This window comes from Dermacentor variabilis, unplaced genomic scaffold, assembly GCF_050947875.1.
Source record: "Dermacentor variabilis isolate Ectoservices unplaced genomic scaffold, ASM5094787v1 scaffold_18, whole genome shotgun sequence".
NCBI lineage: Eukaryota > Metazoa > Arthropoda > Arachnida > Ixodida > Ixodidae > Dermacentor > Dermacentor variabilis.
In genome coordinates, this window is record NW_027460346.1 from 6956925 (window position 1) to 6972138 (window position 15214).

General features: G+C 47.2%; 1 protein-coding gene across 1 annotated transcript in view; it reads left to right on the forward strand.

The window, feature by feature from the left end:
• The window catches only part of hyx (cell division cycle 73 hyrax), a 99429-nt gene that overhangs the window by 76084 nt on the left and 8131 nt on the right, over window positions 1–15214 (forward strand). The window contains exons 13-14 of the mRNA XM_075678277.1: window positions 2453–2544; window positions 4881–5022. Coding sequence (XP_075534392.1) covers window positions 2453–2544; window positions 4881–5022 — 234 coding nt within the window. The remainder of the gene's footprint in view (window positions 1–2452; window positions 2545–4880; window positions 5023–15214) is intronic.

Below are 15214 nucleotides of genomic sequence, written 5' to 3' on the forward strand. Positions count from 1 at the left end.
GAGTTTTGGTTTCGCTTCTCTCGTAAGATACAGGCAAAGGGTGCTGCCAGTGTCACTGTGCAGTTATCGAAAGTTGCTCCCATGGCGTCGTTTCACGCGGCTGCATTGCGAGAAGAGCGTCGTGCTCGAAACTATGCTGCACCCACACTTCGATTTAGTGATGAGGACTTGAGTTATGATTCTGAAAATGACAGCAAAGCAGATTCAAGCTCTGACGGCGAAAATGTTTTGAGTCAGCATGGGACGTCCGCAGCTGTTCAACGGCGAGTTTCCTTTATGGCCTTGAGCAGTCTCCTTCCTTGTGCACGCTTATCTGCCGATCTTTCTGCACGACCTGGAGGGCTCTACTGATTATCTTCAGGGTGCATACCTCGCTTGGTTATGATGTGTTGCCATTGGCAGCAAAGAAACGACAGCCAAGAAGGCCGCCCGTAGCACATCTTGGCCTAGCACTAGGGATTAGCATAAGACAGTTTACAACGGCGTGGGATTTCTTTCTACTCTTCTTCTCTGCAGAGGGAATGCAAACAGATATGCTTGGACACATAATCCAGCTACGCTGAGAGCGATCGGTCCTGGAAGACGTGTATGACTCTAGACGAACTGGTGAAGTATGTTCCTTGGACTTCTCATCGGAACATCCTCAGAAGATGCTGAATATGCAGAACTGCAGAATGTGTTACGAGGACCGCAAAGTTGAACAAAAATCTGACGTTTTGTGGAAAAAGTGCAGAGTGCACCTACGCTTCACAAAATCCAGGAACTGCTTCACCGCATGGCATGAGCGATGAACTGGTATTAGTTTATTTTTTTTGTATCCGAAGAACGGCGGTGTACTGAGCATTTATTTTTTCAGACACTATTCCTGGGTTATTTACTATGGCGGATATACGCGGCATTTGGACAATCATGCAGGACGGGGCCATCCTGTCCGCCGTTTTCCAGACGCTGGTTGCTGACAAATGGCAGTTTCCCCATACTAGAGCATATGTACTCCTGAAATACAGCAAGATAACAGCCGGCACAATGGTGCAGAGCCAGCCAGGCAGTAGGGATGGTCTGTTAATTTTATCTGATTTAACGATTAATCACTCATTGTTTTAGCCTTTAATTGATTCATGGCTTTCAATGCAAGATTTTTCATCAATTAATTGATTAATTGAAATTATTGCCGGGCTCTTTAAAAAGGCTAAAACAGAGTTATCTACTTTTGTAGGAACCTATTTTAATATTTGAGAGGTGGAAGTTAGAAATACAAGTGAATAAAGTTTGATGGCTTCTATAGATTATGAAAAGGCATTTGGTTCAGTAGAGATACCAGCAGTCATAGAGGCATTATGTAATCAAGGAGTACATGAGGCATATGTGAATATCTTGGAAAATATCAAAAGATTCCACAGCTACCTTGATTCTCCCCAAGAAAAGCAGGAAGATACCTGTAAAGAAAAAGGTCAGACAGGGAGACACACTCTCTCCAATGCTATTCACTGTATGCTTGGAAGAAGTATTCAAGCTATTAAACTGGGAAGGCTTAGGAGTGAGGATCGACGGCAAATATCTCGGCAACCTTTGGTTTCCTGACATCCTGTTCATCAGTGCTGGGGACGAATTGTAACGATTGGGCAGCTTAACAGAGAAAATGTAAGAGTGAGGTTGAAGATTAATATGCAGAAGACAAAGATAATGCTAATAGCCTGGCAAGGGAACAAGAGTTCAAGATTGCCAGTCAGCCTCAAGAGTCAGTGAAATGTTTACGTAGGTCAATTACACACAGGGAACCCTGATCATGAGAAGGAAATTCACAGAAGAATAAAGATGGGTTGGGGCGCGTACGGAAAACATTGCCAGCTCCTACTGGAAGCTTACTATTATCATTGAAAAGGAAGGTGTACAATCAGCGCATTTTACCACTGCTGACATATGGGGCAGAAACTTGGAGACTGACAAAGAAGCTTGAGAACAAGTTAGGGACTGCGCAAATAGCGATGGAACGAAGAATGCTGGGTATAACATTAAGAGACAGAAAGAGAGCGGTTTGGATCCGAGAGCAAACAGGTATAGCCGATATTCTAATTGACATTAAAAGAAAAAAAATGGAGCTGGTCAGGTCATCTAATACGCAGGTTAGATAACCGGTGGGCCATTGGGGTTACAAAATGGGTGCCAAAAGAAGGGAAGCGCAGTCGAGGACGGCAGCAGTGTGATTTCAAAATTTTCACGCCACTTCTGTCAAATTCTAGAAAACAAATAATCAAACATGTCTAATTGATTAAGTTGATTAAATGAAAGGTGGACTTCAATCACAATCGTTTTGCAGGATACCTTTAATTGATATATCGATTAATTTTTCATCAATATTAACCCTACCAGGCAACCCTACGTCCTAAATTACGTTGTATGCCGTCTGTTGTAACAGCCTTGGACTACTGTATATATTTTTTTCTCTTTTCAGGGAGCGAGTGGTGGCTGTTTTTGTACAAGGCCCAGCCTGGCAATTCAAGGGTTGGCCCTGGGGAGGGAACCCTATTGAAATCTTCTCACGCAGTGAGCACCTTTTCACATAGACACACCTTTTCTAGGAGAAACTCTTCAGACTCTGTCCTCATCCAGTTGCTTCACTGTGTGGGTGCTGAGAAAACTGTTCCTTAGAATGCTTGGCTGTTGCTTTAGCCGCTTGCGAAACCCGAATATGACACCAGCAGAACTGAGTTTGTGAACCCTTGGTTTACAGGCTCGTTCCTAGCATGGATATTCACAATCTATCAAATAGGGCCATTTCAATTTTGGTGAACACCAGCATTTGAAGTGGACAATCACCTTAATGACTGCTCACTACTGTCTTTGCCTTGATGTCAGCCTTGTTGCGAAGTAGTGTACTTTAGTGCTCTGCCATATTCCAAAAGACCTGTGCGAGCAACAACTTATTGCCTTTTTCTGCTTGATCTATGATATATCAGAGTCCAAGTGATGATTTTGCAAAGTTTCTACGTTTCTTCCCCCCATGGTGTCAATGTGTGGACAGCACAATGTCGTGAAAAAAATCCGGATGACAACCATCAACAGGATTTCTGGAGAATCAAGGGATAGAACAAAGGTAGTGAGCACACATATGTAGAGAGAAGAGGTTGTGAATGGAGGTCCATGTTTTCATCGGCAGTTCTCGCAGCTCACAGAAGCCTCCTTTTAGTCTGCCCCACTTTCCTTAACAGCTGCCTTTGACACTGCAAGCTCAGCTGGCACTGACATTATGTCAACAGTACTAAACTTAGAGTGCCAACGTAAGTGGCACTCAAGTTGCATCAGGAACACAGCCAGTTGTATAGGCGGGCAGTAGCAGTACTGATGGGCAATGCCCCTAAGTATGTTAGATTTGTGGTAAGGTGAGAGTTTGGCATAAATTCGCAGGGTTCCTTTTTCATTTGCAAGGGATTTTCAAGGGAGATCTTGTACTGCTCGACATACAGTGGAACTTTATTAATAGTACCTGGCAGGGAAGTTGCATAACTATGCACTACACTGTATTACACGCTAATGGTCAACTACAAATTTGCATCTCTTTACATGCACCAGAGCAAAAAAATGAAAAAAATGCGAGACTACAGTAAATGTTGCCTAAAATACACACTGAGGAGGGCATCTTTTTTTGATGGAGCGGAGTTGGGGGTGATGGATTATACAGCCTGCTGTCGGTTATGTTCTTGTCTGAGGCCGCCACCACGCTTACCGTATATTTGTGTTGCTGCTTCTTGTAGGCATCACTGCATCCATGATGAAACCGCAATAAATGGTAGTCCGCTCTCTGCACTTTCCGAAAAGATGGAAGAGCTCTTTCAGTTTCACAGGTCAATACGGTGTAGTTAGCTTCTAGGCAGCAAGAAGTGATCAAGGTGTGCACTAACCACTAGGCATACAACAAGCCATTAGGGCTTAAGTGCTCACCCTATACTTTAGCCTCTATGGAAAGGAAATGGGTCGGGCATTTGTTGTAGCTATGTTTTAATGGTTAGTCTGTTTATAGCAAGCACGTATTAATAAAGTTTTACTGTAAAGGATTAGAAATAACCAGCTTCATACAGGCGGGCAGGACTGTAATAAATTCTGAAGCAAATTAATGGATTGTTATACTATATCTGCCAACATTTTTTCTAAAGGTACTAAAATGGGATACAAGCATCACAGTACAAACTAAAAAGAAACACTAAGCCGATTTCTTACTACTTTCATTAATTTCACGGAACGAGGTTGATTACTAGAGGAGAAAATTAGTCCGAACCACCATTTATTGAAATTAATGCTGAAACCCCAGCACTGGTACGTCACTGTGTGATGTCACAGATTTCAGAGTGTTTTCTTGTTTTGAAACGGGAAATATAGAAACTAGTGAGGTCGATTCTTTATTTCTTTCAGAATTCTGTGGAGCCCTTCTTATACATAAGCAGTCAGATAGACCTGTGGAGGCAGCGTCAGTCATCATAGTGAGACCACCTGTCATGATCTCACTATCATCTTGTGTCTTTTGTCTTATGTCTAGTTCTTGTGTCTTTTCTGTCTTATGAAGACCCCTGTTGGAATAAGAGTGAGTTTTTTTGATATTGTAGAAGTATAATTTGCTAATTTTACTAATTTCTTCAGTTTTTCTTAAATTTTGCACATTCGATAAAACCGTTTTGCCTAATAAAATGTGCTCTGTAATACTAATAGTAATCTATATAATCACTCCTCAAAAAAAGAATGTTTTCTGAACTTGGACTCATGCCTGAAATGTTCCTCTTTAATGCCCCTTTAAATAATTTAAATGGTCTGAATTTCTGTTGAACTTCTGTGCTAACCACCAACAGCCCCAAAGTATGACTCGATCACCTTGTTTCTTGTTTGTGCAGTCAAGGCATTCCATCTCAAGTGGGATGAGATCACACTGGATAGCAACGTGGCCAAATGGGCTGTGCATGTGATTCAACTGAGCAAGCAGAAGCGCCACCTTGACAGAGCCAACTTACTCAACTTTTGGGAGGTGCTCGACAGGTGAGGCTAAGCTTTTGACATCGCCCCTCCCACCAGGAAAAAAAAAAAAAAAAAGATATTCACTGGCGATTTAGCTGTAAATGCGATAGGGAAGCCATTGCATCGCACCTCCTTGAGGTCCTAGATCCACGATTCAAACCGCACTCATCACACTGCAAAGTATTGTTCAGGAGCTCACTCAACACACGTCCTGAGCCTTCGAGGCACGAAGTGCAACTGATTGGTCCAGAGCAGACCACCGTCAGTTGCACTGTATACACTTGAACCTCGTTATAACAGGATGCAGTGATGCTACTGCTACGCCAATTGCGCCGAAGTGCACTGAGAGGCAAACCCTTCTACATCCTGCTACATTTCAGCAAAATGTGGGAAATGTGTGCCCACTCTGCACCGAAAGGGTTGCCTGTGCTTTCAAAAAACTATGGCCTCAAGTGCCGTTTTACCGCACCATCTGTAGCGGCATGGCATGGACCAGCAGCTGTATTAGCTCAGCGGTGGGCCAAGTGAAGGGATCGTACTGATGTTTATTCCGTGGGTTGCCGTCCTATATTCAATACCTTCCACCTCGACACATGGGGTTTGGTTAGGCAACGGGACAGCCTCTATTTTCTGACGGCAGCGAGCGAACGCGCTGGCGCCGAGCCATATCCCGCGCTCCTCTATGACCAATGTAAAATGGTGACCGGAGTTTCGGGCGCTGTATGGTGTCTCGCTTGATTTTTCGATCATGACACGCACATTGGAGCCGACATGGTGGCTGTGAACAACTTTTCCGCTATTCAGTTTGTCACCAATCCCCCTCTTTTCTTTGTGTGGTGATTTCACGTCGTAAAAATGGCAAACAGCTGCTACCAAGATTTTGGTTGCGTTGGCACCGAACAGCAACTTTCGCCGCTGCTGGATACTGACGACACGGCGCTGGGTAAACCTTGCTGTATTGTATACAGCTGTGTTCAAAATTCGCTGCGAGCTCTGCGGTGGCAGGCAGGTCGTCACGGCGAGATAGCCTCCAATATGTTCAGACCAGTAAACCGCTTTGTTGATTGGGCGTGAGGTCCCGGTCTAAAGGTGGCCGGAAGCCGAGATTGAGTCCGCGGCTGACATGCCGGCAACTACACTCTTAGAAAAATTTACACCCTTTGGGGCTTATCTTGTCCCACAACCATAATCGTCATCTGTCTTGCCCGTGTTTCTTTTCTTTAACGCTGCGAGCCTGGTACTTCCCAGTCACGAACGGCATGTGCATTATCGGTATGACGCAGCATTCTCGACAAGAAAGTAGTGCGCGCCAAATTTTCAGGAAAGGAAATGCAAGCCAGGCAGATGACGATTATTGTTGTGGGACATATCTACACCCCAATGGGTGCAACTGTTTTAAGAGTGTACCGCAAACGATTTCGCAAAATTTGTTTTTGCGCTTACTGGACGGAATGGCGGAAGCTCGCGTGTAGGCAGAAAGCTCCAAACTGAATTTGCTGATCACAGCCCAATCTGACAACGTTGCATGTGCTCAGCCAAAGGTCACGCACATATACAGTCGAACCTCGATATATCGAACAGTGGGATGATCGCTAAATAGTTCGATATAGCCAGAATTCGATATATAAAATCACGTAAAAAATGCGGAAAAACTTCTTCAAATTAATTAATGAACCAAGGGTGCGATTGGGAATCGTTGCTCGGAGCGCGCGTTTGGTTGCGCCACGCGCTATTGGCCTAGGGCGCGCCGACTTCTAATGCGCAATTTGAGCGCATCTGTATATGTACCGTATTCTTGCGATTCTAAGCACCCCCCCCCCCCATTTCTAAGCACCACCCCGCTATTTTCTAAAAAAAAAAAAAAAAAAAAAATCGGTAAAAAGTTTGCATGCGAATCTAAGCACTCCCTTTCTTGCGAAAAAGAGCGCGTAGCCAAGGCTTTCAAGCACACTTGCTCACTCTGTCATCGAGCTGGAGCCGTCGGGAGTCCCAAGGTAGCGCGGCATCGGCAGTGCGATCTCCGGCTTCTTGCCCACAGCCGCCTGGAACGGCACGCGCAGCGGCAGGGGCGGCCATGTCTTGTGTTGCTGCGTTCTGACACTACACGACACATGGCGGCACAGAACGGCAAAAACTAAGCCCCTCCCCAAAACCGGCCGAAAGCGACCCCGGTAACTCTATCACTGTTGTCACGTGGGCCTGGTATCGGCGGCCCTCAGCAAGTTGCGTGGGAATCGTGGGCACACATTGCTTTGTGAACCCACACAAGTGGTAGGTTCACTGTCTGCACCTAGGTATCTTTCTTTTGAATATTTGCCAAATAAAATGTTATTTCTCGTACCTGGCTCATCGAGATATCGCTGCAAAAAGAGAAGGAGGGGGGGTCATTTTAGATTTTACTACTCACCTCACTTGGGGCATCACGATCGTGAAAAAAAAAGGGGGTGCTTAGAATCGAGTAAATAGAGTATGTTTATATTTCGTCATATACATATTGGCTGGCGCAGATAATCTGCCTTGTGTGGCCTGCTGCAAACGGAGTGAAGTGTGGTGCGACTGCTTCGCTAATTAGGCGATTGTGAGAGGAAGCACGTGGGTGATGCGGGGGTGACAGCAGCTGCCGCAGACAACCTCCGCTGATGCAGTGCTTTGTTTCCGTACAGGCGATGCGTGCTACTCTGGCACCATCTCGTAGCCATTGTCACCGCAAAGCCCCTCGTGCGCGGCACTACACTTTTCTTCTCATGCTTTCGCCATACCCTCCTCCTCCACTTTCCTCATTGCACTCTTTTCGCTCTTGCAGCGTTTTTTCATCCCCCACTGGGCTCTGCGTTCGCTCTCGTCTTTCGCTGTGCTTGTTCGTACGGTTATGAGGTAGGACGCCGACGCTCGCTGCAGGAACGTGCGCCTAAGGGCTGCTCTCTAAAAGTGAATAAACATATTCTGGAACTTGTAATAAACGCAGCTGGTGTAATGGCCATAATGAAACTGTTGTGTGCACTTGTGCCACAGTAATGAAAGTAATCAACTCTTAAATGCAAAACAAAATTAAAAAATATATTTTTCCATATCCTTGAAGATGAAAGCACAAGATAAAAGCCTCTAAAGCACGCATTGTTTGACAAGGATCCAAGGTTGATGCTTTTTTGGTGCAGGCACTGGTTGGGGTCAGCCAGCATGGATGCAGAATGCATGAAGGTTGATTGATGTCTCTCAACCCAAAAATACAATCTGCTCTATTTAGAGTGTGGTATAGAGTAGCTAGGTCCTGTCATCTTAAATGTTGCAAACATAGTGTGCTTCTTTTATGTAAATTTTTTTACAACAAAAACTTGTTTTCACTTTATAAGAGCCGCTTACATTGTTTAGCTCAGCAAATTGTTTGGTCTTGTTTTGCACATAGCCTCCAAGATCACTTAAGCCATTACCTGCTTGTTGCCTTGTCTTGAGACACCATGGTTTTAGCTATTTGCCTTACGTCTTGCTTCGTGAGCCACTCCTGGCATTAATGCTGGTATATGTGCAGGCCTGGTTGCCTAAGGAGAGTGACCTACCACGGCATTTTTCTTGATGACACAGACACCAGCCAATGCTTAGGAGTGCTGGTTAGCACCCATGCAAGAAATTTGTTCCTTGTACACCTAAAGAAAAGTCACTTTCATTTGGGCAGCCCTTTACAAATGCTAACGTTGTTGCACTAGTCAGTTGTGATGGTTAAACTACCTTTTGATAGTCACTGCAATGTACTTATAGCAACACAAGTTTGTTCCAAATGGCCAATAACGTAAATATATGTTGTCCATAGTTTGTTTAAATTTTGCTTTTCATTGATATTAGATCGATTTCGGATGCTGCAATGTCTTGGGAAGTTTAAAGCCTAAACCACAACTTTTGGTTCAGGAATGGAAACTTGCACTTAATGTCCATCAGACTTGCACACGTTACAAAAGAGAGTAACTGACTACAATTGCAACTACTTAATTCAAAATTTTAATTGATTGCAGATACCAATTACTGTCCCACAAAAGTAATTGAGCAATTACTAAGGAGTAATTGATTACATTTACATTACTTTCTTCCCAACATTTATTAACATTGCACAAATGCAGTAAATGTAACAAGCTGGCCTGGCTGTTTGAGTGCATCCATTGTAGCCCTTCACATGTTTATCTTCACTAACAGTTGTTATTCAAAATGTTTGTTGTTTGTCGACCCTCGTTTTATTATGCAGGCATCAGCACCAACACTGGAAATTCACTCGATTTGTGTACTGGAGGGAAGGGTCGAACAAATTGAGCATGAGATTGTGTTTACTCAATGCTGCGATGCTCGTGTCTGGGTTTTCTTTGAGGCAGAGCGCTTCATTGTTGCTGGTATTTGGATCGGACTGCTGGTACGATCTGTTGGGAACTCGGCGCTGACGCCCGTGGTTGTACCTGGGTCGCAAGCCCCAAGGGTAGCGTTGGCCTGGCGGCCTGGGGTACAACTCGAAGCATCCGAAGGTCCCGGCAAAGCATGAGTCGACTGGTAACAACGAAAACAACTTGTTTATTTTAACATCGCAAAGAGTTGGCGGTCAGGTTTGACCGAAGTAGAGAGACGGGAGAGCACTTCACTCAACAGAAGAAATCGGAGCCCTCCTCTGGCGTCCGGGGGCAGCTGTTTTTATACTCTCGCAGTTGAGGGCAAGAAGGAACCCCTCAAAAGACGAGCACGTGAATGTACAATGGGCTAATGGTGACGCACACTGTCGTAGCGACGCCGTAGCACCATGTCGTGGCGCTGCGCACGATCTCGTAGCACCTGGTCGTGGCGCTGCGCAGCACACTGTCGTGGCGCTGCCGGTCGGACACAATGACTGTAACGAGAAGATGGTCCCTGCTTTGGCATCGCCTGTTTCGGGCACAATGACTGGAACGAGATCCCTGCTTTGGCATCGCCTGTTTCGGGCCCAATAACTGGAATGAGATCCCTGCTTTGGCATCGCCTGTTTCGGGCACAATGACTGGAACGAAATCCCTAGGCGGTCGCATCGCCGCAGACGCGCCTGGAAACACCTGGCGATGAGTGTTGCGGTGACGACGATCGGGCCAAAATGTCCGCCGCCCCGCCGCCGTCGCGCCGGCAAAACCACGTGTCGCAGGCGAAACGCAACAGACCGCCCCGCCGGGGAAAGGAGATCCCGATGGACAGGGGACTGCATCCGCTGTCCGGAGGGATGTCGCTCGATGATGCTCATAACCGAAGTCGGGCGTCCCTTGACGTTTCTTGAGCGCAGCGCACAGAGAAGGCCTCGTTCTCTCGTTCAGGTTCGCACGGGACACTGCAAAGTGACTTCGGGAGAGTTCACATTTTTGTTCTCGTTCCCGGCAAGCGTTAGAACTACGCTGAAAACTCAACCGCTCAGTCAGCAAGCACGGCACAACCCTCACTAAGCCCTGCCAGGCTCTTTCCCCTTTTTATACCACTGCCTAGTTCCTTACAGTAGTCTAGCATCACTCAGAACGCGTCCACAAATTGAAAAATTGCACTAGAAAGCATATCATCACTTTGAAACACTAAACAAAAGCAATATGTTAAAAAAAATCCTGCCTCAGGAAGAAAAACATCAGTAACAAACAATTTTGAGGCTGATTCCTACGTTAGGGGCTTCGACTTAAGCCATCGGCGTTACCGTTGAGACTCCCCTTTTTGTAACGCACCTCAAAGGAATATTGTTGTAAAGCGAGGCTCCAGCGCAGGAGGCGGCCATTTTTGGGAGAGATGGTCTGCAGCCATTGGAGAGGGCAGTGATCCGTCTCAATGATAAACCTCGAGCCGGCTAGATAGCATGACAATTTCTGAACGGCCCACACGAGACATGCACACTCTTTCTCGGTGGCGCTATACGCCTGCTCACGACTGGTCAGCTTACGACTAGCATACAGGACGGGGTGTTCTACTTCTCCATTTTCCCGTTGGCACAGTACAACGCCCATGCCTCGCTCACTAGCATCGCACTGAACAATGAACCCTTTTGTATAGTCTGGCGATCGTAGCACAGGCTGGCTTGTTAGGGCACTCTTTAGGGCGCTAAAAGCTCTTTCCTTTGTCTCGTCCCAGACGACTGTTTGAGGCTCTGTTTTTCTTAGAGCATCCGTCAGGGGAGCCGCGATATCAGAGTATCTAGGGATGTACCTCTGATAGTAGCCGGCGACACCTAAGAACGACCGAATATCGGTCTTGGTGCGCGGTTGCGGAAAGTCTCGCACAGCGGCCACTTTTATTTCAGAGGGGCGGCGACGACCCTGACCAATCACGTGACCGAGGTAGACAACCTCGGCCTGTGCTAACTGGCACTTAGGAGCCTTGACTGTCAAGCCTGCTTCGCGCAGGCGGGTTAGCACTGCCCGCAAGTGTGTCATATGCTCAGACCAGGATGCGGAGAATATCGCTACGTCGTCTAGATACGGTAAAGCGAATTCTTGCTGTCCCCGCAACACTTTATCCATGAGGCTTGAAAAACAGTATGGCGCGTTCTTCAAACCAAAACTCAACACTTTAGGACGGAATGTTCCCATTGGTGAAATGAACGCCGCATACCTACTAGCCTCTTCTGTAAGTGGAACCTGCCAATAACCCCTGACAAGATCTAGGGTGGAAATAAACTGAGCGCTACTAACTTTCTCAAGGCGCTCCTCGATGTTAGGGATCGGATAAATTTGATCCTTAGTGATGGAATTAAGCCTGCGGTAGTCGACGCAAGGACGAGGTTCCTTGCCCGGTACCTCAACTAAAATCAAAGGGGAGGTATAATCACTCTCACCTGCCTCAATAACACCGAGCTGTAGCATTTTCTTTACCTCAGCCTCCATAATATCGCTCTGGCGGGGTGACACCCGATACGCCTTGGATCGTACTGGCTCTGTGGAGGTAAGTTCTATATCATGAGTAAGTACAGAAGTCCTACCAGGCCTCTCAGAGAACAGACCTTGAAACTCTTGTAATAGCTGGTGTAGTTCGGTTTTCTGCTCAGGCGACAGCGGTGCTTTACTGATAAGGTCACTAATGACTTGACCGGTGTCTTCCCTGTTCGTCACTGAGCCTAGTCCCGGAAGCTCGACCGGAAGCTCTTCAGGAACGTTTACCATCATGCACACCACTGCTTCCCTTTGTCTATAAGGTTTGAGCAGATTACAGTGGTAAACTTGCTGTGCTTTCCGCTTTCCTGGCAGACTTACCACGTAGTTAACGTCCGACAGTTTCTGAACAATTCGTGCTGGGCCCTCCCACTGCACGTCTAGTTTGTTGTTTAGCGATGTGCGCAATATCATGACCTCATCGCCAACCTCAAAACGACGGGCCCTGGCTGTCCGATCATAATAAACCTTGGCCCTCTGCTGGGCCTTTGCCATTGCTTCACCTGACAACTCCTGTGCCCTTCTTAAGCGTTCGAGGAGCTTAAGCACGTACTCCACCACGACTGGGTCGTCGCCCCTACCTTCCCATGATTCTCGAAGCATGCGAAGCGGAGATCGAAGCGAGCGACCGTACACCAGTTCAGCTGGCGAAAATCCCGTAGCCGCATGCGGCGCGGTCCTTAAAGCAAACATCACCCCAGGCAGACACAGCTCCCAGTCAGTTTGATGTTCAAAACACAAGGCTCTCAACACGCGCTTCATGACGGAGTGGAGCTTCTCAACGGAATTCGACTGTGGGTGGTACACTGAGCTGTGTAGCAGCTTTACCCCACACCTTTCGAGAAAAGTTGTCGTCAAAGCGCTAGTAAACACTGTGCCCTGATCTGATTGAATTTCTGCAGGAAAACCAACTCGCGCAAATATGGACAGTAGTGCATTAACTATCTCAACTGAGCTGAGTTCTTTAAGCGGCACTGCTTCAGGGAACTTTGTCGCTGGGCAGATCACAGTCAAAATGTGTCTGTACCCCGTGGCTGTTACCGGCAGAGGTCCCACAGTATCAATAACGAGCCGTCTAAAAGGCTCCGTAATGATAGGTACCAATTTCAACGGCGCCCTCGATTTGTCCCCTGGTTTGCCCACCCGCTGACAAGTGTCACATGTCCTCACGAAATGGTCTGCGTCCCGAAAACACCCTGGCCAATAGTACTCTTGCAAGAGACGGTCCTTAGTTTTCTTAACTCCTAGGTGTCCGGACCACGAACCCCCATGTGACAAGCGCAACAGATCCTGACGATAGCATTGAGGCACGACCAGCTGATCGAACTCCACTCCTCTTCGGTCTAGATACTTCCGGTACAGGACTCCACCTCTTTCCACAAAACGCGCAGTTTTCCTGGCGATACCTTCGTTGACATTGCAGCGAATGTTTTCTAGGCTGCCATCCTTCTTTTGCTCGGCTATCAAAGCCGACCGGCTGACTTTTAGCAACCTATCAAGTCCGTCTGACGTAGGCGCGATGAGCAAATCTGTAGATAGCTCTTCTAACTTTCCCGTGTCGGGCGGTTCCTCTCCAGTATCTGGCGCCTTCAACGCTACAGACTCAATTTTATTCAGTTCGGGCGTGCTCGGAATATCAGCTTGCTGCGCCTCTGACCCTTTTTCGTTGTTTGATAACGTCGGCCCCGCAACTACCGCCTTTGCAGCGAGCTCCCGAACCTTCGATCTGGTTAAGGCCTGAACACTAGCTTCACCAAACAAAAGCCCCTTCTCGCGCAGGAGGTGATCGGACCTGTTTGAAAATAGGTACGGGTACTGGGGTGGCAGCATAGATGACACTGCCGCCTCTGTCTCAAGCGCTCCGAAAGGTCCTTCAATAAGCACTTTTGCTACTGGCAGACACACGCTATGAGCTTCCACGGCTTGCTTGATCCACGCGCACTCGCCCGTGAACATATGGGGTTCTACGTAGGAGGGGTGAACTACATCCATCGTAGCTGCGGAATCGCGAAGCACTCGGCACTCTTTCCCGTTCACGAGGAGGTCTCGCATGTAAGGCTCGAGAAGCTTCATGTTCTCGTCAGTGCTGCCTAATGAAAAAAACACAACTTTTGGTGTTGTTTCCGGACACTGCGCCGAAAAGTGACCCGGCTTCTGGCACGTATAACAAACGCCCGCTCGCCTCATCTCGAACCGCTTTCTGCGTTCGGCTTCGGCTGCCGTCTCTTTACGTTTGGTCGGATTGCTTTCACTCGCATCCTCACTACGCGTGTCCCCCTTAAATCTCATGGGCGTGAACCTTGGCCTCTCAGACTTGGAGCCAAATTCACCCTTTTGACCGTCCTTAGCTCCGCGAGCTCGACGCGTCACAAACTCCTCGGCTAGCTCAGCGGCTCTAGCCACCGTACTCACGTCTGGCCTATCCAAGACCCAGTATCGCACGTTCTCAGGTAACCGACTATAAAACTGTTCTAGCCCGAAGCACTGCAGAACTTTATCGTGGTCACCAAACGCTTTCTCTTCTTTGAGCCACTCCTGCATGTTCGACATAAGCCTATACGCAAACTCTGTATATGACTCACTTCTGCCTTTCTCATTTTCCCGAAACTTCCGACGGAACGCTTCCGCAGACAGCCGGTACTTTTTTAGCAGACTCGATTTTACTTTGTCGAAATCCTCTGCTTCCTCTCTATCCAAGCGAGCGACTACGTCGGCCGCCTCGCCGGGTAACAAAGTGAGCAAGCGCTGTGGCCACGTTTCCCGAGAGAACCCCTGCTTCTCGCACGTTCGCTCAAAGTTAACCAGGAACAAACCAATGTCCTCTCCAAGCTTAAACGGCCGCATTAGGTCAGTCATTTTGAACAATACGCGTTCTCCTGCACCGTGTGCCTGACTTCCATTACGAGCGCGTTCCATCTCTATCTCGAGACGCTTCATTTCCAAAGCGTGTTGACGCTCTTCTTTTTCTTTCTCTGCTTTACGTTCACGCTCTTCTTTCTCTTTCTGTTCTTTAAGTTCGCGCTCCTGTTTCTCTTTTTGCTCTTTAAGTTCGCGCTCATGTTTCTCTTTTTGCTCTTTAAGTTCGCGCTCCTGTCTTTTTGACCTCTCCTCAATAGTCTCAAGGCATTCCGACAGCTCGTCATCCTCAGCCTCTAACTCAAGAATAGCCGTTATCAGTTCCGGTTTTCTTAGTTTGTCTGAGACATCCAGACCCAACTCTCTTGCAAGCTCCAACAATTTCGGTTTGCGCAACGACTTCAAATCCATGGCTGCTCTGAATGCTGCTTTCTCTACTGCTTACTATTGTCTTGCCG